Source organism: Cavia porcellus, unplaced genomic scaffold (assembly GCF_034190915.1).
Source record: "Cavia porcellus strain 051 isolate PalLab524CR breed Dunkin Hartley unplaced genomic scaffold, mCavPor4.1 scaffold_2, whole genome shotgun sequence".
Classification (NCBI taxonomy): Eukaryota; Metazoa; Chordata; class Mammalia; order Rodentia; family Caviidae; genus Cavia; species Cavia porcellus.
The window spans coordinates 32,314,259-32,338,989 of record NW_026947485.1 but is presented as its reverse complement, the minus strand read 5'-3'; the positions used below and the strand labels follow the sequence as shown (position 1 = coordinate 32,338,989).

The window sequence follows — 24,731 nt, the reverse complement described above, 5'->3', positions numbered from 1 at the left end:
GACTGACTCTGTTTTGTTATGTCACATTTGGTTTTATTCTCTTCCATAAAAAATTATTAAGAGCTGTGGGAATAATAAAACCCCAAATGTGTAATTGCCATTGTAAAAAGTGCTCTAAAGGATATAACTGCATGTATATTTGAGCATATTAGATAACTATATTGAGATTTTGTTGGATCATTGAACAGAACTGTTTGCAGTCTCACTGTTTGAATGTCCACTTTATATCCTTTAATTTTGTAACTTGAACAACTATTTCTAAGATGACAATATGCAGTCTATTAACTAGTGATTTCCTGTTTATTTTTGAAATTCTGTATGACTTGTACCTTTTGTTTTCTCCTTAAATAAAATTTTTAAAAAATTATGTACTGCAAATGTATAATAAAAATTTAAAAAATAAAAATGCTGTGATTAGCTTACATGTTATAGATGGGTATCAAGGCTCAAGGAACATGAGATCAGTAAGACAGAAAAGACCTTTGCTTACATGGAGTGCACATTCTACCAGAAGCGAGGGAACAAGCAAATAAACATAAGGTGAGACAGTGAAAAGTGCCTAGAATAACACAAACAGGAACCAGGATGCAGAACAATGGAGGCAGTCTTCAGAAAGAATGATCAGAACATCTGTATAGACAGGGTGGCCAGGGAAAGTTTTTCTGAAGAGCTACTTATGTGGAGATCTCAACCAACACTGGGCGAACCCTGTACAGATTTGAAGGAAGTACGTAAGTAATGTATGTGTTTACAAAAAAAAAAAAAAAAAAAAAAATACCTGCATCTCACCATTTGGAATCCAGCACTGACTCGAAGTCAAAAGATTAAGTATTTGACTTCCAAAAATAAAGCAAAAAGGACTTAAGACATTTATTTTTTCAAATATATTGAAAGGTAGTTTCAGATATATTGTCAGTAGGCTGATACCTGAAGATGAGTATTACTGTGGTGTTATTTCACTGCAAGTGATAGTTATAGTAAAAATATGAGATCTCATGGCCTACTAAAGAGCTTCACAATCACCACTGGTCCCCTTGGGAGTCACCAGAATTGCTGGAGAACTCCTCTAAGTGGACAGCAAGAAAGACATGTTTGTTTACATCCAGTGGAAACAGAGAATCCAAGGATCAGCATGAGGTCTATCTTTCCTCCCATGCACAGCTCAATAGGCATCTAATTTGTTTTTTAACCTTTGCTATAGCAGGCTGTTTGTTGTTATTAAATGGCTATTTTTTTCCCTTCATGTTCAGTTTGCATTGCAGTCAATAAAACCTTTTAAACATTATACAGAAAACATTCTATAGTTTTAAGTTATAATAGATTAAATGTTTCTTCAAATGAACTTTCAGAAGTAGCAGGTGAAAAGCTATGTAAAGTTAAGATGGGTAAAATTTTGTAAAGAATGATCACAAAGGTCAAAAACAAAAGGAGCTTTCCAACCTGACTCTCCCACCAGAATGGCTCCCACCAGAGTGGTAGTGAGAGTAACACAAATCGTGCTGTTTTGTCATCAATAAGGTGGACACTCAACACCCCAACACTTACAGGTGCATCCTTGGAGCAGAATTCAAGAAGTGTGCTCCAGTATGTAGCTCAGTGATAGAACACTTGCATGCAAGAGGCTGAGACACACATAGGAAAACAAATATGGGGGAGAGAAGACAGACAGACTTCCAGAAATGTGCAAGACAGACAAATCTAGAAATACACAGTTGTGCACACCAATGTCTTTGGCTAGGGATATAGCTCAGCAGCACAGTGCCTGCCTAGCAAGAGGATGGCAATGTAACAAATACTGGTAAGGATGTGGGGATACTGCAACACTTCCATATTGCTGTTGGGAATGTAAAATGTTACAGCGAAAAGATTTGGCAGTTTTCACAAAATTAAACTATTTACCCGATGACTCAGCAATTCTACTGACAAATATATTATAGCAAATTAAAGACACATTCATGCATAGAGTTGTCCATTAATGCTCATGGCAGTAGTATTTTTTTTTTTTTTTTTTGTATTTTTACAGGTACCAGGGATTGAATTCACGACCACACGCTTGCAAGGCAGGCACTTATGCCGCTGAGCTAAATCCCCAGCTTTTTATTTGCATTTCCATAATGATTAATCCTTGTCTTTCAGATTTTTTGTTTTGGTTTTCTAATTTTGATAGCAGTTAAGTTTTTACCCACATTGATTATAGATTTTTGGAAGTAATAATAGATGCATATGTAACTACTACAGGAATTTGATTGGTTTTTCTTCATGTTTTCTGGACCACACATGGATACAGAGGGCATTTACTGTGTTTTGTTGAGTCAAAACAATTATTTCAAAAGCTTGGACATTGATGAAAGGCATGCCACAAGCAAACATTTACTCAAGAAAGGTGTGGCAAGAGTGGGGACAACTGTAGCATTTGAGGCTGAGCCTGCTCCCCCCTTCTCCTCCTCTAGGATCCCCATGTCCTGTGGCACTGTAGTCCTACAGCTCTGTAGTTTTACCAGGGTAGAGTAGGCTGGGAAATTCTGCAGTGTCAGTGGAACTTCAGAACTAAAAACTCGTGTGTGTGTGTGTGTGTGTGTGTGTTGTGTGTGTGTGTTGGTAGTGGTTATGGTGGTACTACTGAAAATAATACTGATCAGGAAGGAATAATATTGATCAGGAAGGAAACAATCAGGGAAGATCATATGATAGGCAGCCTGAAGGTGAAATACTGGGTGGTGCAAATGAGGAACAGAACACTCAGAAGATAAGAGATCTGGGAAATAAGACAATACTAAGGATAGTGCGTAAGACTACATGTGTACAACCAAGCAATTCCACTTTTAGGTACTTACCTAAGACAAATGAAAACTCATTTCCAATAGACTTGAAGTGAATGTTCACAGTAGTGCCATATTACTCAAAATAGGTTTAAAGAAGTATAAACAATTCAAATCTCAGGCAAAATGTGGTTTAACTAGCCAACAAAATATTCAGTAAAAAATAATTACTAGTATAAACAAGTATACACTTGACTAGCAGCCACTTTATTTATTTTTTGTCTTTTTCCTTTTTATCGGTACCAGGGATCGAACTCACGACCGTACACTTGCAAGGCAGGCGCTTATGCTGCTGAGCTAAACCCCCAGCCCCCACTTTATTTTTAAATGAAGTCAAAAGCAAAAGGTATTTTGTATGATTCCACCAGTTGCTTAGACAAAGGGGAAAGGGCAAGTGATAACTAATGAGTAAGAGATTTCCTTAGGATGATGAAAATATTCTAAAGTAGTTTGTAGACTACGCAACTCTGTAAATGCACTACTTTTTTTTTTTTTTTTTTGCATTACCAGGGATTGAATTCACAACCTTACACATGCCAGGCAGGTGCTTATCCCACTGAACTAAATCCTCAGCCTGAACTGTATACTTTTAATGGATAGATTTTATGGTAAGTTATGCTTTCACCAAAAGATAAACCGTTAACATTCATTAAATAAACACAAACTGAAACTACAACAAAATACCACTACCCACCCACTAGAAAGGCCAAAATAGAAGACTGCAATACCAAATTTTAGCAATAATGTGGCAAGATTGCAAAGTTGGTAGGACTATAAAATGGGTTAGCCATTTTGGAAATCAGTTGGCAGTATCATATAAACAAGTATCACACAACTCGGCAACTTAACCGCTAAACGATTTATTGAAAAGAAATCACATTACACAAAGATTGTAAATAAATGTTCATAATCACTTTATTCATAATAGCCCCAAACTAAAAATAGATCAAATCCTCACCCATAAAGAGAATGGTAACAAAGTGTAGTACATTCACACAATGGAATTACTACTCAGCAAAGAAACTACAGGTTCAAGCAACATGGATGCTTCTCACAGATACTATGCTAAGTGAAGCAAGACTTACACAAATAAAATACACACTGATTTCATCTAATATATAGTAATACAAAGCAGATCAATGGCTAAGGTGGAAGGTGGATGGGTGGGAACTGACTATGCATATAGGAACTTGAGGTAACTTGTGAGATGTGTTGGAAATGTTTTGGTTGTGGTGTTAACACAGCTATGCATGTCTGCCCTAATCCGTCAAGATAGTACACTTGTACAAGTGTTTCTGTTGTATGTAAATTATAGCCTAAAAAGTTCCCTGGAACAAGCAGTGAAGAAAAAAAACTGCTAACATATATAATACTGTTCTGAGGAAATAGGCCTCTAAAAGTGGAATGGGGCTAACAAATCTGGCTGGCTCCCCTGCGATCTCAGATCTGTGTTTGTGCATCTGCTTTCACCTTTGTTTCCGCAGCACTACTACACATCAGTCTGGCACAAGACTGAACGCATCACCAGTTGCCCTCCTAAAGGGCTTTCCAGTGACTTTTTAGGACTATTTCTTGTAAGGTCTAACACAAATGCTTATTCCAGGACTGCTTCAAGTATTCATTTTATTTATAGCTCTAAAACTATCCTTTTTACTTATCAACATATATGCAGTTCCTTACATACACCCAACAGTCTGCAGTTAAATGCTAAATGAATGAACCAATACTTCAATTTATTTGCATTCCAGTTCCAATAATCCCTCACAATCTTCTTCAGGGTGAGGAGACTTTTAAAGACCACCAAAAGTCTAAGAATGAAAATCAGACTGCAAGTACTCACATTCTTGGGCCTCAGTGGCTTTACAATGACAGGTATGAGATTATTTTTATATCAATAACTAACATTTTTTATTTCTTGTCCTTAATTTCTTGCATCCCCAGCTACTAATGGGAACTTAATGACTCACCACTAGGAACTGCTTCAGGAGAGAAAAACGATGAGTACAAGTCAAAGATATCATTGCTCAGTTTTGAATTCCAAAGTTGACCTTTTAAATTTAAAGAATTTATTTCAAAGAAAATACAATTCCACTGTGAAAATAAATGATCAGATAATGGCTGCATCAGGTAGCTTATTCTATGAACCACAGAGTTAGGAAGAATTCATAATAATACCAGTGTACCTTTTTTAACACTAAGTTAAGATCAATTAAGCAGGAAAGAATTAAAGGGGATTCAGCAAAAGCTCGCCTACAGAAGCCTGAGACCGGCTTGGCATCTGTTTATTCCTCATGATTTGACACCCTATTTTGGCCTGCATGAGAAAACTCCAGATAGGATATACACTAGCCATACAACAGAATCACATCACAACAATTACCTCAGGAATACTGGGGTGAGGCTGGGGTCAAGGTCTTAACAGATTTAAAGAGCTGCGTCTGCGTTCTATTCTTCCCTCCTGAGTTAATGTTCTTAGAGCCAGGGGTTGAGAACCACTGGTCCCAGTCTGAAAGCAGAAGTGTGTAATGTCCATCTTCCCAGTATGCAACCTAACCGGGTGGACAAACTTCTTGTCAACCCCTAAGCCTGACTCAATTCACCATGGCGCTTGGGCACAAAATGCCTAGGCAGTCAGGCAGCTCCATTTTGTGACTACAAGTTTTATGGACAAGCTTCTACAGCTGGGAGATGTGACACAAAAAACTCAAACACAGCTCAACATGTAACAAAGCCAACTAGAGCTACCACCAGCACTGCTCAGAAACACACCAACTTCTATTACACTGACTAGTTAATTAAAGCGCCTGTGTCCTCACCAAAAAGTAGCAATCACGGTGAAAGCCAGGGTTACTGGTGAATGCACATAATGAAGTATTATTAGACCTTCATTCTTCTTTAAAGACATCTCCTGTTCTCAATTTTTAAAAAATTGAGAAATTTTCTCCATTTAGTAACAACATGGAACAAATTCTGTTCCCATGTAATAGTTAAATCAACTTTAAAAGAGACTCAAGAGTCTTACAATGTTGGAATTAAATAGCCTTCAGAAATATTCAGGTACAGATGGGAATGGAAAAAGCTTCCTATAGTCTGCTGGATCCAGCTGTACAGTAGAGTAGCCAGCAATTGCCTAACTCTTCAGCCCTTAAAATGTGGCTAGTTCCAAACAGAAACACGCTCTAAGTGTGAAATACACTTCAGATATCAAACACTGAAAAAAGTATTGAACATATCACCTGATAATTTTTCTATTGATACAATGCTAAAATAACAGTTGGAAATTTAAATTGTTTAGGAAGGCTTTGGCCATGCTTGAGCCCCAACAAAGATAAACTGTACACCATCTGACATCTGTGACAGTATCATACAATATATGAATAATTAATTCCTAGCACTAACCAATTTAATAACATTGTAATTATTGATGAGCTACCTTGAAAAATTCAAGATTTATATTTGATATCTTCGGAAATATAAATCTACATTGCTAACATTGTGCAACCAATCTACTTTCTTGTTACTTAATTAGCCACAAATGACTGAGCCAATCAGAAAGCATTAAATTCTCAAACTGACTTTGTTGGAAGGCTATTTTTTGGTTAAGTACTCTTTAAATCTCATAAAATAATAAACAGTAAACCCAAAAAGTTCACAAAAAATAGTATTATAGTAGTAAGGCACTAAATGGCAGAATTTAAAAACGTTTATAATTACAGTATCAGTACGACATTGCAGAAAGTCAATTTTAAACATACTATGTGGGAAATTAAATCATGTCACATTTATGAATAAAAGGTTTCCGAGATCCTAGGATATACATTTCAGGCATTAATTTACTGCTATTCTTACAGTCCATGCTGTCCTAAAGTCCCAAGTTATGTACAAGGGAACCTTTGAATTAACTTGGGAGAAACCTATAGAAACTTGAATTAGCGTTCTCTCGGATATGCTGCATTAGGTAACCTGTGGGCAGGGTTGTCTCCTTGACCCACAAGACTATCTCAAGGTTGTTGCTCTTCCAATAACTAAATACAAGCTTACCAGTTCTCATTTCCTGTCCTTTGCTAAAAGAGAAAGATCACAAAGTGGTCAGTGGCAACTCATAGTTTTCTAAGAAGTAATACATCTCTTTGGTCCTCTTCTTACTAAGTCCAACCCAACCTCTTTTTGAAAGCAACATCAGGGCAATAGGATTTATCTTTCCCATGGATCTACTTTTACAAGACTGTTTCCAACCATAGTTTTACTTTCTGCTGCAAAGAACTGAAAAGCTAGGTATAACGGAAAAGGGTAAGATAAATAAATACAAAACCTCAAGAATGTCTGGCTGCATCTCAGCATTTTGGTAAGCAAATCTGGGAAAGCATGGCACCATTCCAATAGGAATCTAGAGCTAACAGTAGAGGGGACTCCACGAGAGGTCCAGGACCACCAGGTGGATGCTGTTTTGTGTTTTTTTTTTTTTTTTTTTTTGGTCTTTTTCCTTTTTATCGGTACCAGGGATCAAACTCATAACTGCCTGCTTGCAAGGCAGGCGCTTATATGCCACTGAGCTAAATCCCCAGCCCCTCAGGTGGATGCTGTTAAACTAGGTTTTGTGTATCGTGCACTTACTCTGACAGTGCTGCCAATGTTTGGGACTCAGCCTCCTGAACTCTTAATAGCCTCCACACACATATATCAACTCCTGATTTTTCACAACCTGTTCACTAGTTATGTCTTGGCTTTGCTCTAGAATCTGATACTTAAAATCCAATTCTTTTATTTTAGAATCAATGCTCCCTTTCTCTGGTTCTCCAGAATATTACCAACAAAACCAGCTTTCACCAGATATGGATTCAATAATTCAGTAAGTGGGGGAAGTACAGCTAGAAGCTGTCCTGGTCTTGTTTCCCATCGCTTATATACAAAGTGACTGTCAGGATGAGTCAATTCGGTTTTCTAAATTCCTCTATTTTTGGCTTTCCTACTGTCAATGCTTTAGTTCTGTTTCTCATTATTTGATCTGAATTACTCTAAATTTCCTAACAGTTCTCTCTGCCTCCAGACCCATTCTTTCTAAGTTGAAATGTAAACGTGATTGTATTTTCCTGCTTAAAATCAGTTTAGCTTGGTGTACATGAATTTATCATTTGCTTACCTTTCTAAACAGAGTAACCGCCAAGAATGCCATACATCTCTCAAACTCAGTGATGTGCTAAGCCTTCTGCCTTGGGAATAACCATTACAAAATTCTCACTATGTTCCTTTATCCACATCCCTCCCCTACAACTATACTATACTTGTTTTTAAAGACTTAATCATTTGGTTTAGTCTGAGTTTCACAATTCTCTATACCTTCAAAATACCTTGCATGTATGTCTATAACAGCCATCTGTTACACTCCACTTTATGCTTGTTTACTTTACCTGTTAAAAACTAAGTTTGTAGGCTGAGGAGGATCATAATTCTGATTACTAGCTGGGCAATTTAGTAAGACCCTGTCTCAAAATTTAAAAAAGGGAACAGTTTAGGGATACAGACCTCAGGGATAGGAAGATCAAACAATTCAAAGCCCCATACCGCTATAAAAATTAAGTTTATAAATATCAGCTATCTTTCATGTCTATATCCTTGGTCCCTATACTGCACAGTATCAAAGAATGCTTTATATATAACTGTTGAAAGAGTAAACTCACTAGATTTTAGATTAAGAATGGAAATCAGAAACACTAAAGTTTTCTATTATATGTTAGCTTCTTTAAGGATAACAGGGTCTTAGATATTACTGTCATATTTCAGAACAGACAAAATAACAAAAATTATTCACAAAAAGACAAAGGTATTCTTATTTATGCTAACCACTAACATTAAAAGGTTATTATATAACTGGTCTTGTATACCTTTTTATAAACTTCAACAAACCTGATGTGTTAAGTGGTAATACCTTCTTTTTATACACAAAGGTGAGGTGTACAGAAATTACCTTGTCCAATGTCCAGAGATGGAAGACTAGGCAGTCTAGCTCCAGAACTCAAGTTTTTAACTGGTATACTACTAAGGTCAATACTTTCTGTGTCATAAAATCTGTACTTCCAAAGATCACTCTTCTTCTAAAACACCATGGCATGTTACTAAACATAACAAACTGAAAAAGTTATGATTACACACTATGCACTATCATTCCTACTCAAAATTTAATAGCTCTACAGTCACATTTCAATCATAAAATTTACAGCTAGAGTTTACATTAGAAATGTTACAGTATATCTCCACTTACTGTTAAGGTAATCAGGAAACCTTCTTCTATTAAGCTATGCTTTGAATTTAACTTTGTGGTAATCAGTATACAAAAAATACAGAGGATATAGTATCAATTAATGCATGAGAACTTGAGCATTCAGGTATTTCTTTTATTACATGTACTATAAACTTAAAATATTATAGAGGATATGACAATTTTCCTCAAAAGCATCCTCTTGTTGTCTGTTTCTAAGTAACAGAATTCAGCAAGATCATTTGGAAATATTAAAATATCATTAATAAATTATTCTACTTTAGTTTACAACATATTAACGCCAGTTGACTCCATATATTTTCTCTATTTCTTGTGATTAATGCTTTTGATATCTTACTTAACAGAAAAATATTTTCTAATACAGGAAACTAAGAAGTATCACAGAAAAGTTAGAAACTACAAGAAAAACAGTGGAGGGAAATATTATCACCATGACTTTCCAACATGAAAAGTCACAGCAAAGAAAAGTAATGAACTGACAAAATCATCCTTCGGTATCTCCCTATGGAGTCTGCTAATTGCACTATATACCTCCAAGTTCTCAAGATTGACAAATATGAACCATTTTTGAGATTCTACCACCAGGTTTACTGAAAATAGGATGCAACCAGAACTATACATTCACCAAACTTAAATAAATCAGTGCCTATCAATTTCGACATACTTCATCAGAATACGCAGGCATGAGCTCTTAATAACAAGAAGACTGAAGTCACTTCTGATGCCAAGATTTGGGATCCTGACAAGTGGTTCACTGTCCAGTACAGAGCTAAAAAACAATGGTGGTTAAGAGATACTACAGTATTAACTTTTTTTCCCACTTATTTCTGGGATGTTAGTTCACACCGTATTCTTTACCTCTCTATAGACAATCAATGAAAAATCTATCACTAAACTATTGATCTAAAATTGACGACAGCTTGAATATCTGAAAACAAAACTCTCCTAGCCTCTGTCCTCAGAAAATTGTCTGACTTAGAAGACCAAGTATTCTCCATTTAATACAGGAATTCTGTTTCTTAGCCTATTCACTGCATTCACAGAACACAGTACCCAACTCATTGCTGGAAAAATTACCAAAAAAAGTTTTACTAGCTGTTCCTGATCAGTAGTACAGTACAACAAATAGCCATTGCCTCTAAACAAAACTAATTAGCAATTCAGTTTCAGAATGAAAAGATGAGTTAAAAAAAAAGACAGTAAAAATATAGCAAGTTATTCACAACAGCAAAATAAAAAATCAGAAATTACATTCTTCAGGAACAATAGGCGACTGAGGCAAAAGTAAAGTATAGATTTTTTTTTTGAACTTAGAAAATATCTACACAATGACATTTGAACAAAGAATACTTTACAGTAAATCACTATCAATATATACTGAGTTTGCCTCAGGTTAAATCAAAATTGCAAGAAAATAACCCAAATGAACTAGAAAACTTCAGCAACAAACTATCCTCATATTTAATAAGCACCAATTACCTTTTAGTAGTAGTTTTATATAGTTCCTCAAAATCTGATTAATGTGGAAACTTACTTGTAAAGAATAAGATTTGAGTATTATTATCAATGCATAGTATGGATATCAATAACCTGTTAAATTCAATTATTCTTGAATTATAAAAAAAGTTTCATGCTTTGTTTAAAACAGCTTATTTTTATGAAAATTTCACTCTTTCACTCTCCAACTCAGCACATAAATGTACATAGTATTTACATTGAGTTTACAGTCTTAAAGGAATACCGCTATGTCGTAGAATAAAATATTTATCCAAATGATTGCTCTCAAACTACATATGTAAACTTTGGAACACAGGTGTGGTCTAATAAGCTTTGAAGAGTTCTGTCATTTTATTAATGGACTCAAACTAAAACCTTTTTTTTATTTTTTCTTTTTTTGAGACAGAGTCTTGCTATGTGTTTCAGCCTGGCCTTGAACTCACTATGTAGTCCAGGCTGGCCTTGAACTCACAGCAATCTTATTGCCTCAGCCTCCCAATTGCTGGGATTACAGGTGTGCACCACCAAGCCTGGCCTTCTTGAAATACTGCACATCATGGAGACATGCTGTGCATGGGCCTCAGTCATTGTTGGGCTACCTTCTATTGAAGTATCTAGTGCGTGAGAAATGAAATCATCATATAATAAAGAAATGTAAGACTTGTACCAAGAAACTAAAATCCAGGTATGTACTATGCAAGCTAACAATTAAGACTTTTTCAATGTTCTTTCTACTATCACAAAATCAGATACATTTCAGTCATAAACGTTGCTCTTAAAACAATCTATCATCTAATTTGTGGCTAAATCTGAAAAGCATATTAAACTTATGGCTAGTCAATTTCTCTGGCAAAAGCCCAGAGCAAGACAATAATTTTACTTCTCTTAAACATTCTGGGGGGTGGGGGTAGAACCATACCAAAGAGAGATGACTTACAATTGGCAATCCATTATGGACAAAAGTGGCACTAAAGTGAAATTTAAGCACATATTGCTTTCTATACACACAAGGGTAACCTTGTTGGAAGATGAGTATTTACAAGGACTCTAGAAAGCTATGGTGATCTGGATTACCTAGGATTTAAATCTTAACTGTGTCTCCACCACAGTATTTTGTCATCAGTAGTTTCACCTGAATATTTAAATGCCTAACTAATATCATGTAATGTCCTACTTCTACTATCCAGTGCCTGCATATAGATTCACAAATATTATAAGTGATATTATACAGACTATCACCTATATACTTTCCAGATAATGGCTCTGACTCGAATAAAAACTGGAGCATCTGAGCTTTAAAAACTTTTTTTTTTTTAAATTTCTAGATTATCCTCTTTCAGGACATTGCTGGAGACTGAATTTAAAATAAAAATGTCAACTCTGAAAATTCTAACAAAAAAGGTGTTGCTTTAAAAAAAGGTAGTAAATACTGTTCTAGACAAATGTAATTACCAAGTAGCACTTGATGCTGACAAACACTGAACCTTCTTCAAAATCTCAGGAGCTGCTATTGTAGCAGCTACAGCACAGAGCTCTATGACAGAGGCTAAAAAGGACGAGGAAAAGGGAAAGTTAACGCAGTTCAAAAAGTAAAGTTAACAAGCTACAACAGAAAAACAACTTCAGGACAAGGTAAGCCATTAATTATCACAGATGTAATAAATGTCTTCAGAATAAAAGACAACAAAGTAATTCCTACCATAGCAATATACCAATCATAGAAAATAAGCTATCCACATTCTGAGAGATTTTCCTTGGGGGAATTATGGTGGGAGGATGTGAAAGCTTACAAAACTGAAGATGTGAAATAAAATAGATACAAAATAAGATTTCATAACAGAAAAACTTTCCTTAAAATAATTTTCCTTGAAGGAAGAATAATTTTCCACAACTGGTTTATAAAGCACCTATAAGACTGTGCTGTCAGCTGTTACAATGGAGGTTTGGGATTCTTTTAGCAATTGCAGCATAACAAAAGGCATTTCACAGCATAACTTTAGGGAAAATGTTATCCAGTCTAAAATCACACAGAAAGCAATTAAAAATTAATTTAGCTATTCATAGTACACAAATTTTTCTAGGTAGCAGCAGCTGCTCCTGTACATGCCCTTTTAAAAAACAATATGAGACAGAAGCAATAGAAAAAGATTAAGAGTAGCAGTGTTAAATTTAGAAAAAAAAAAGCAGCAAATATTTAAGTATATTAAAGAGAGTTTAAAATAAGGAAACAGTACTGTGCAACTTTCAATTATACCAAGTAAAGTGCACTGCCTAAATATTCACTGATAACATTTTCCCTGTTGAAAACACACAATCTACTTAATCAGTATTTTTGATATTTTAAAAAAACATTCACTATTATAGCCCTGATAGCTATCTTTCAGTATTTTTAACCATTCAGATGTATTTTTGGGAAATATTTATTCACATAATTTTGCTTAATACATTTCTTTCTACATAAGATGAAATTAAAAATCTGTATAACATTTTCAATTACAGCAACATCAATAAATTATAAATTAACAAAATTTTTATATTTCCTTTAAAAAATCATTTATCAAATGCTAAGTTCCAGATTATCTGGAAAATTAAAGATGCACACTGCTATAAAATCTGGCATCCTAATTAAATTCTAACTTTTAAAAGTATATAAAATGTCCCTCTAATTATTCCAAATTCCACTCCAGAAATTTTTGACTCTTTTCATAAGTCACTAAGTTTACAACCTGCTAAACATTTTACCCAAATGTGGGAACTGAAAATGCAAAGCTTAACAAGATAATTATGTATATGAAAAGAACAAACAAAAATACCCGTTAACAGAAAGTTATTGTAGCTGGCAGCACATAAAATTGGTAATCATATTTAAAAGTTGCATAGCTGCAAGATGATTTGCTGCTAACTACGGAGCAGTTTCATTTAGAAAGAAAACAATATATTTCACAAACTGCAATTCTATAATTACTTAAAATGTAATTATGCAACTTGATTTGCTCTTTGGACAGCATTCTGGTAATATTAAACCTTTAATTTAAAAATATTAACATATTTTAGCTTTCCTATGTAGATATCTATTTTCCACACTTGGTGAAAAAAAAAAATGGAAGAACTTGAGATCATAGTCTACATTCAGAGAATGTTTTACTGCTTGATTACATTTCTTGGTTTTCACATTTAAGACTTGAGTTTATAAAGAAGTAAATTACGTTGTTTTAAATTTAAGAACAGATGAATGTTGGGAGAAACAGACCCCAAGCTAAAAAAAAAAAAAAAAAAAAAACCAAAAAAACAGAACAAATCAAAACACAGCTATTTGCACAGCTCTAGAAAACTGACTAAAAAGTAAATCAACTTTTTAATCAGTTAACTTTGGCGTCTGAATACAAAATGTTGATCAGTATTAACTATGTAGATGACTACTGAGGGATGTGCAGCATTTTCGAAATCCCTGTGTGTCCCTTATATGCAAGTTTGGTACACTGAGTTCTGTGGTTACTGTCCTCTCTTCAGCAGGGCTATTTTCTTTTATGATTGTCCATCTCTGTATTACCAAGTCTCCTAGAACTCAGATTTCTGGCTGAATAAGCCCACATTTTTATTTTTCAGAGACAGATCCTCAAGTCCTCTTAGATTTTTCAAGCATGTTGAAAAGACAAGAAAACCTGTGCAAAAACAGAAAAACTTAGCTTGAAACATGGTCCATAATAGTAATACACAAATCAAAAAACAATGTTTATTTCCCTATGAACATTGAATCACCTTTAGTTACTATTCCAAAAACTGTTAATATATCAAAAAGTCAATACACAATACTAATTCCTCTTCCATAACAAAAACTACACAAGTAAAGAGTATTACATACACAAATATTCTTATTTATTTATTTTTGGTACCAGGGATCGAACTCATAACCTTGCACTTGCCTGGCAGGCACTTGTGCTGCTGAACTAAATCCCTGGCCCTGTCTTTTAATTTTTAAAACTTTTCACAAATAACTAAAAATTCCCAAAATAAAAATTAAGCAATTTCCTAAGACCTCAAATATTTATGCATTTTTTGTTTTAGGCTGATAATTAAATTCTTATGTTGACAGATATATACTGCTTTCTTTTAAATGTTTTAACACTGAATCCTCTTCAAATCCATGTGCTTTTCAATGTGGCACAGGTGAAAGGATGGAAAGAATTTGTCACTTGACAAATATAAGTAGTCACAACATCAGCAAAAATGTGAGTGAAGATATTCCACATCTACAGATTCTTAAGAATGACTCTTTAAGGTCACTACAAACAGACCTCTTTGGTTCAATTTCAATGGACAGATGACTTGATAGTTCAACCCGCTGGATATACGTTCAAACCTCAGGTTCTCTATAAGAAAAAGACTATATACACTCCCCTACCCTGGGGTATTTGGGATTCAATCAGGTGCCTTACTATTGTTTTTTTAAATCGGTACCGGGGATCCAACTCACAACCACCTGCTTGCAAGGCAGGTGCTTATGCCACTGAGCTAAATGCCCAGCCCCCAGGTGCCTTGCTGTTAAGTTGCATGCTTAGCCCTTTTTAAAAATTCTATTTTGAGATAACTACAGTCCTACTGCCCCAGCCTCCCAAGTAACTGGAGTTACAAGCATGTGCCACCATGCCCAGCTGACATGTATTTTATGACATGAGTGTTCCATATATGCCCATTGTGAAATTAAAAAAAAAAAAATTTCAATGATGAGACTGTGAAAGAAAATGTTTTATACCATACAACTCCACTTTATAGAAAAAAATGTATCTACTGTGGTCTGAATGTGTCATCCCAAAATATGTATGCTGAAAACTAATCTCTAGAACAATAGTACTCAGTAAGAAGTGGGATCTTCAGGAGGTGATTAGTCTTGAGTGCACTGCCTTCAAGAATGGGACTGATGTCCTTATAGAAGATGGAGGGAGGCCAATGACCTTTCTGCCATCTCAGAACATCCAGAAGGGGCTGCAAATGAGGACCAAGCCCTCACCAGACATGGAATCTATGGTTGCCTTCATCTTAAGACTTCCCAGTCTCCAGAACTATAAGCAGTTAGTTTTTCTTCATTATAAATTAAATGAAATATTTTGTAATAGCAGTTTGAATGCAATAGGACTCTGGAGGGGGAAAATTATTTGTAGCTGATTTGGATGTATTTGGTACTAAGGCAAAAATTTCACTTTATTAATACTGGCTCCAAAGCAGAAATACGAGGGCAGATGAGTATGGTGGAAGAAATCTACTCAACTCATGGCATCCAGGGAGCAGAAAGCAGTCAGAGAGGATGGGACCAAGGACTAGAAATAGCTACCTTGGCCACATCTCTCTGACCCACCAAGAAGGTAATCAAAATGACCATCAAGATTAACCATTACCCCCTCCCAAAGATTAACCACCATTGCCTAACAAAATATCTAGCAAGTCCCTTCTTAAGCCACTTTATTCAGATAAGAAAACCTGTATATTTCCACATATTGATGAGTTTGGCACTTTTTTTGCACTTGTAGGTAAATACTCCACCACTAAGCTACATCTCTGATCCCTTCAATTCTTGCTGTCACAGAGCTGACTACTCTGATCTCCAGTTTCTCAATGGGAAGATGGGGCATGATGTGTACTTCTTGGGTTTCTAAACTAGAAGTAAATGGATTTTAAGGTATACCAAGAATTTAGCAGTTACTTAACACCTTTAATGTATTTTTAGTGTGTGTTTTCTACACAGTAGTCTAATAAAAGTACCTGAAATGCATACCAGTGTACACACACAAACACAACAGGCATCTAGGAATGTATCTCAGTGAACAAATGCATGAGTAAAACTGGTAGCTGAGGTGTAATTCAAGATATTTTAAAAAGCAATTACAACAGAAAAAGGAAGAATTACCTATTGAGCAGGCATGTGATGCTTAATCTGAAGGGTGCTCAGGGCAAGATCTATTTACTTCAAACCATTCATCTATGCAGCTAGAAAAGAACAAAACCAGAAAAATTTAAATATATACATCTAGTTTTTTATATCATGACAGGCCTAATAAAAATGCTTACTACTGAACTTCAGAGAAAAAAAGGTCAATTTTAAGGATCATATTTGGCATATAAATCCAAGATAAGCAAACATTTTGATTATTCTAAGCCATTAAGAAAAAAATTTGCAAAATAATGCTAAGTAGTTTAAAGCTTAAACAAAACAATTATTTCCTAATTTCAACTACCACTTTGCCAATATGAAAAATTAAAGCGCAAATGTCAGAAAAACTTTTCAAAATACAAATCTGTTCATGCCACCTTGCAATGTAATAAAAAAAGCTTCTAAGTTTCAATCCTTGAGAACATCACATTTACTTTAATTCTATCCTACTCTCCAATGCATATCCATATATAAGCACACCATCATCTTTTTACATTAATAGAAGAGCTTATGATCTTATTACTTAAATATTAGGGAACATATAATTATCTTCAATGTAGATCTGTACTGTCTATTGTAACAGTCAAGAGCCACACATGATTACTTGAATTTAAATTTATTAAGATTGAATTAAAAAGAATTAACGAATTAAAAGAACCCAATTCCTTTAGTCACTCTAGCAACATTTCAATTGCTTACGAACAACATGGCTAGTATCTCTGGTAGACTGCAGAGATATAGAACATTTTCATCACTATAGAAAGTTCTAATTCATAATGCTGTGATAGATAAAATCAAGGTCTTAAAAGGTTAAGTAGCTTGCTCAACAGTAAGTATTCCAAGTAAAGCGTTTAATGTTCTTTCTGATGACATATGTCAAATTTAGATATGCCGCAAAACTGTAAGACTTGCATAATATGTTCAAGGGCAAAATTACTATTTATCATTTTCATATCCTCACAGGTTGGTTGGGTAGTTAAAAATAATGAAAAAAATGTGAAATATCTCATCCACATTTTAAAAAAATATCTAAGATAATTTCTGTTGCCATTAAGACTTTTATACTCAAACATATCTTTGACTAGGTAAGACACTGTTTTCAGCTTGCTCTATACCATTGGGCTCTAAAGATTCCAGTCTACTAGAACATCACTCAAAAAAAGTACTGAGAACTAAACAAAGTACTCCAGAAGCATAAACAATTCAGAAAACATATGGATAGGATCTATGTGATGTAATATCCATTCATCAAGAGAAAGTAATCACTAAAACCACAGGTTCTTTTCAGATAAACTACCATGAATTCATATTTTTTCCATTTAAACTACTTTTATTGGTTATTTAAAATATGACATTGTCCAGCAGGAAATATCTGTCTTATACTTAGTGCTTTCCATTCTTGGGCATTTTCTTTCTCTATAATGATATATATATATATGTATTCTAAAACAACATACAATAGACTTCCATGTTTAAAAATTTATATAAATGCTACAGTAAATTATAATATGCTTTTTCTAAACTTGCCCTTTTGCTCAACTTGTAATTATACTCATTTTCACATTTTCATTGCATCAAGTATTTCTGTTGATAAGATTATTAGCATTTATGTATTTATACTTTTACTGATGGACATTTGCTTTTCTAAGGCACCAGGAATCAAATTCAGGACCTCGAGCTTGCCACCATGCTTGGACCAACTTAACAATTTTTGAGGCAGGTTTTTTTGTTTTGTTTTGGTACCAGGAATTGAACTCACGACCTCGGGCGTGTGCCGCTGAGCTAATTCCCAACCCCCAACATAACAATTTTTACAAATTTTCTATCTTGATTCTTTTTCTTATACTTCTAGAAAGTTATTATCTGGGTATTTTAGCTAAAAATGTATACATGCTTTTGACATGCCTTGCTTCTCATATAATTATACCCTATCACTAAAAGTACTAGGGTTTATGAGGGGGAAAAAAACCAGACTAAAGGTACATACCATTGATGTAACACAATTTTGTTACCAGAATAAAAAAACATGTTCACTTCTAATAAAAATACTACTGTACATACAGGGTTATTTTTTTTTTTTTATGGTAAAGTTTACCACCACAGAAAGTGGACTAAGGAAGGATCAAGACTGATAGGCTGTGAAGACAAAAGCCAAAGTACACACATAAGAACTGTAAGCTAGTACTTTCAAATCCCATAGCCTAATTTAAGAGTAAGAACATAGGGAGATACTATCTTTTCAGTAGTACTGTATTATTCTATGGCCTGCTGTGTTAGCATGTTTTCATTTGCTGTTACCTGATGCATCAAAACTTTAGTATGCTGGGAAATATTATATATGCAAAATCATGTCATCATACTGTCTTCACTCTTCCACTCATGAGCAATGAGTGCAATGAGTTAACACATTATAAAGCTGAAAGACAACACTATTTTTAGACACCAAACTATTGTTGTTATATATATGTACTGAAAGCCACTCTCAGTCTAAGGTCGAGATCTTATTTTTTCAATGTCGTGATGCAAGTAAGTTTAAAATTTTAATACAGTTATATTTATTGATCTTATGTTGCTATTGTTATGGAAGGGGTCTGTCTTAGCCAAAAAAATAATGGTTAGTGTGCATAGTGATACATGATGCCTAGACATAATCCCAGCCACTCTAGAGGATCAGAAGGATCACTGAGTTCAATATCAGCCGAGGCAACTTAGCAAAACCTTGTGTCATTTAAATACTCTCATTATAAAAATCTTCTAAATCTGAAAAGCACAACACCACCATGGTGTTCTTTGTAAGCATCCACATAATTCTTAGTTTTCTGTTCTTTGATCCATATGTATTTTATTTTTGCTGTAATGGAGAGTGAATTCAGGACCTCTGCATTGAGGTATATTCCTAGCCCTTTTTATGTTTTACTTTGGGACAAGGCCTTGCTAAGTTGCTCTGCTACCCTCAAACTTGTGATCCTCTTGCCTTAGCCTCCTGGATAGCTGGGACTACAGCTACGGCCACTAAACCCAGTTCGTATGTATTTCATAGAACAATCATGTCGTTATATGGAAAACTAGCTGAGATTTGGTTGGGATAATATTGTCTATATAGATTAATTTAAGGTGAAATGACATTTTTATGACATTGAGTTTTCCTATACATGGTATGGTAAATGTAAATTTACTTTAGATTTTCTGTTATAGTTTTTACCTAGATATCCCCTTTAAGCCTCATGTGGTCATAGGTATTCTTTGAATGCTTGGCACAACTAATTATCAAACTGTATCTGAAGGCCTGTTTTTTAGGATTTTCTTATTTAAGTGCTTGTTGTTTGCAAGGTTGGTTAGTCTTAATTACTTAAAACAGTTTGGTTGATTCGGGATTCCAGTTTCTTTTCAAATAGTTCTTGGTAAAATTTTTCCAATTATTTTCAATTTCTATCATTTCCCTCTTCCTTTCTCTACTATTTATTTATTTTTTCTTACAGAGGCAATTTTATTAATTTTTTCCTAAGAACCACTTTTGGTTATGTTGAATTCTAATGTGCCACTTTTAAATTTCATTGTTTTTCTCTAACCTTTAGTATTTTGTTTATTGCACTGACACTTTCTTAATTTCTCAAATACTTTATTTACTGATTTCAACCTTTCTATCAACTTTAACACGAAACATCCCTCCTCAGAATCATTCTAGCACATGTCAAAAATTTTTCAGTATTATTCAGTTCCCAGGGTTTTCTAAATTCTATCATGACTTCTTCTTGGATCTATAAATTGTTCAAAAGTACATGTCAGGATTGTTTCTTTTTACTACTGATGCCTAACAATATTATTCATACAGCAGTTTTGTGTGGTATTTTTTTGTAGTTTGTAAAGACTTTATTTTATGGGCTGTAGCATGATCAATATTACTCCATGTGTGCCTAGAAAAATAGTAAAACGTACTATAATTGCTGGTTGCACACATACAAATTAATTAGATCAAGCCTGGTTAACTGTATTGCTCGATTTTTCTAGATCTTAATTCATTTTGTATGTATCCACTTGACTAAAAAAGAACTCTTATTAAAGTTTCCCATTAAAACATAGATTTGTCAACTTCTTCTGGCAGTTTTATAAATATTTTGGGACCATGTTCAGTATACAAACGTAGAATTGTGGGCTGGAGATTTAGCTCAGTTGCATAATTGCCTGCCTGACTAGCACGGGATCATGAGTTTGATCCCAGGTACCAAATAAACAGAAAAAATAGAATTGCATGTATTTCTTATAGTGACTCTATTCCTTGTAACACTTTCTAGTTTACTTTGCACTTAGTTAGTTGAACTTTGTCTTTTAGTTAGTACACTACACCCCTGACCTAAAAACATTCAAGTTGTGAACTTCCAGATATGACTGGATCTCACATTATGAACATTTCCAGATATGAACAAATTGCGGAAAGTAGCATGTGTCTGCCAGGCACTGTCACAGTTGTGTTGCTCTGTGCTTATTGCACAGCATAATAATATACAGTGGTGCAGTGCTCAATCAGAGCCCAGGGTGTCTGGAAACAAGAGAAAACCAGTGATGATGTGTATGGGACTGCTAGGAAGTACAAAGCAGTAATCATGGAAATAATTGAGAGAATAAACTGAGGTGAAAAGACAGCAGACATCGCATGCTCTTACATGAATTGTTCAATCACTGGCACAATTCAAATCGTCAAGGGTAAGATCATGGAGATATAAAATCTGCTGTGCCAATGTGAAGCCAACAATAACATTTAAAAAGCATGCTAACTCTAACCTTACCCTGAAACAGTACAGGAAATGGAGAAACTTCTGTGCATGGATGAAGGATCAGTATCAACATCAAGCCCCACTCAGCTTAACACATATTCAAGAAAAAACTAAAAGCTTGCTGAATTCATGAGGAAAAAACAATTGAGCAGGATGCACCTTTTACCTAAGCCTCCCTTTACTGGACTTACTGTATTTGCCTAGAGAGTTTTCTACACTTTTACTTTCCTATTCCTTTACATTCTTATGTTTAATTGTATTGCTTTATCAACAACGCATTCCAAATTTTCAATTTTAACTTGGTGAATATGTTCATTAAGGACTTACTTTTCTTGTAAATATATTTGGATTTATTTTTACTTCTTTGCTCTCTCCATGCTTTTCTTTCCTATCCTCTAAGTTACTCCTTTCATGGATTTGAAAGCTACACTTTTCTGCTCTTTTTGTGGTTACCTTAGATAGTTGGGTTTTTTCCATTTTTAAAATCTGAAATCTTCCTTACATTATTCTGAAAGCAGAAAGAATATCAGAAACCAGATGAGAGTCAAGCACATTCCAGACCTGCTGAGATCTCAGCTCTGTCATTTTCTTTTTTCTTTCTTTTTTTTTTTTTTTTTTTTTTTTTTTTTTGGTCTTTTTGAGACAGGGTCTCTCTATGCAGTTCAGCCTGGCCTTGAGCTCACTTTGTAGCCCAAGCTGGTCTCGAACTCATACCAATCCTCCTGCCTCAGCCTTTCGAGTGCTGGGATTACAGGCATGAGCCACCATGCCTGGCTAGCTCTGTCATTTTTTAGAGATATAAACCATGGAGCACACTATTGCCTTGAACACTATTTTCTTAGTTACAAAATGTGGTTTTACAAGGCATACAAGAGACAACCTATGTCAGGACCTATGGACAATATCTGCATCATGGTAAAATACTTTTAAAATGGCAGCCTTTTGGATATACCAAATGTAATCTCCAGTCTGAGCCTAGCTGGGGAAAGAAGGCCAATACTGTTTAAGTTGAGGGGAGGAATTTCAACCAAGAAGAAATCTTTCAGTCTTAAACCACAATGATTGAAACTCCGAGCACAATCTTTTACTCCACTACCAATCTGGTTAATACAAACTTACCCTTTATGATATATGCATAGACATGGTAGTCGTGCTATAGTATCTCCCTGCTGCAATTCTTCAAGGCATATTGCACATTCCCCAGCATCTTTACTCAGTACATCCTCTGTAGAGAAAATATTAATTCAAAGAAATAACATTAATAGTAGTTCTACCAATAGCTGACATCCCTTTTATCGTAACTGTACAAAACTCAGCACCTATATTTGAAATACTATTCATAAATGAGTGAGTAGTATTTACTACAGACAGATAAATACTCACATTTCCATTTCCATTTTATTGGGGCATCACAGTAAGCAAGAATAGTACAAAATTCCCCAACTGCAAAAGTAATTGAGTTATCTGTAATTCATTTTCTTTCCCCTACGAATCAACATTAGTTTGTTGCCCAACACAGTTCAAAAGTTTAGAGTGTAATATGGGTGAAAAAGACATAATAAAACATAACTTAAAATACTAAAATACAAAAAGAAATCCTGAACTTAGACATATTTAAAGCTGATTAACTCAAGACAACACAAAGGAAGAGCAAAGCTTTTGTGTAATTGTTCGAAAACTTGAAAACTAGGCATGGAAGCACCGAGTCTTCCTAATCATTTTCCAAGGCAATGCTTAGCCAACTCCAAGCAGCAATTTCAGTGGCTTCCAGAGAGTCCTGCAGGTATTTCAAGGTTTTGGGATATATTTAAATTCTCTAAGGATAAACTTCTTATTATAAAGCAAATGTGCTTTTTTTAAGAAGTTCTTTCAGTTTAAATTACATTTTAATGCTATATTTTCATTTTTAAAAAAGATCTTACCTAAATCAGTGTTAGCCAGTTATCTTTTGTATCTCTTTCAAAAGGCAGGGAAAAAAATTGCCATTTCTAAAGAGTGTGAATAAGAACTATTCATGAGTATGTGCTTCCCTTGTAGTTAGTCATCTTTAAGAAAGCACATTGAGGAAACACAGACTCTAGTCAAGAAGGGAAAGTATAAGCTGGAGGTGGTAACAGGACTACTTCTATCTAAAGAAGAGGAAAAGACCATCGCAAGAAGAGTTTACCAGCTAAACCCATGCAATGTTAGGAGTTTCTTTAATTAACTACTGGGTAAATCATGAGCTAAAATTACAGTTACAGACTTTAGCAGGAAAAGATTTGTGGGTAAGTGAAGCTGAATAAACACAAAATGCCCTATATTATAACTTCCTTCAACTTCCTCTTCTCCATTATTCTTCTTTTGACCCAGGTTTCATTCACTATTCCTACCCCACCCTATACCCTATACCCCCAATCCATTTCTTTTTTTACTCTCCATTTTTTTTAGTATTCTGTGTATTTTTTGAAGAAGATTCAGATAGGGAGTCAGTTTAATATCAAACACCTATATAGGGTGAGAACACAGAGAACAAAATAAACGACTAGAAGGATACACTAACAAATCTTAGTAAAGGCCTTTAATTCCAAATAAAAGGTATGTTCACACAAACAATAAAATAACACCATAACAAAGAATTATATAAGTTCCATAATAAACCACCAAAAAAAAAAAAAAACCCCAACAAATAAACAAATAAAAAAAAACCCAAAACAACCACTGCTTCTTCTTTTAATGTCTTTTTGAGACAGGGTTTCACTATGCATTTCAAGCTGGCCTTGAACCTCACTTTGTAGCCTAAGATGGCTTCAAACTTGCATCAATGCTCCTGCCTCAGCCTCTGTGAAGTGCTGGGATTACAGGCATACGGCAGCATGCCTGGCCAACACATCAGTGAGTATGAGTTTAAAAAAACAAAAAACAGCAAAACACCAAATGGTAAAAGATGGCATCATCAAGCTGGCAACAACACTGATACTAAAAGAATATTTTCAGAGTTAAGTGTGACAAAAAAATATGTTTTACAATTGGTGGGCTACGGTATCATATTTTGAACTTTTTAAAATCCCTTACCAATGCACCCTGTTAAGTATTAATGACTCTTCAAATCACATTCTTTGTAAGAAAATGACATAAAACCATACTGCCACATTTTTGCCATATAAGCCCAAGTAATAGATTGCCAACTCTAAAGCAGAAACCACTAACTACAGACTGTTGAAGATTGCATTGCTGGAAGAGTAACTGTTTTACAACACTTCCACGGTGACATGACTGACTCTCACTTCTTCATTGAAATCATTATTTTAAAAACTTGGCTACTGTATTTCTTCACAGTAGCCCACCCTCTGCTGTTGGGTGTATTTTTATATTTTTATTTTTCCTTCCTTTTTCCTGGCTCAAACTTGCTCTGCAGAGCCCACTTTCCCCTTACTCTTGTTTTTTCCTACCTTTAATAA

General features: G+C 34.7%; 1 protein-coding gene across 1 annotated transcript in view; it reads right to left on the bottom strand.

Moving 5' to 3' along the window:
* Nucleotides 1-3,663: 3,663 nt before the first annotated feature.
* Znrf2 (zinc and ring finger 2) overlaps nt 3,664-24,731 on the bottom strand; it is a 104,941-nt gene continuing 83,873 nt past the window's right edge. The window contains exons 3-5 of the mRNA XM_063240169.1: nt 22,411-22,516; nt 16,496-16,575; nt 3,664-14,255 (exon numbers count right to left, since the gene is read on the bottom strand). Of these exons, the coding sequence (XP_063096239.1) occupies nt 16,518-16,575; nt 22,411-22,516 (164 nt within the window). The 3' untranslated portion in view covers nt 3,664-14,255; nt 16,496-16,517. The remainder of the gene's footprint in view (nt 14,256-16,495; nt 16,576-22,410; nt 22,517-24,731) is intronic.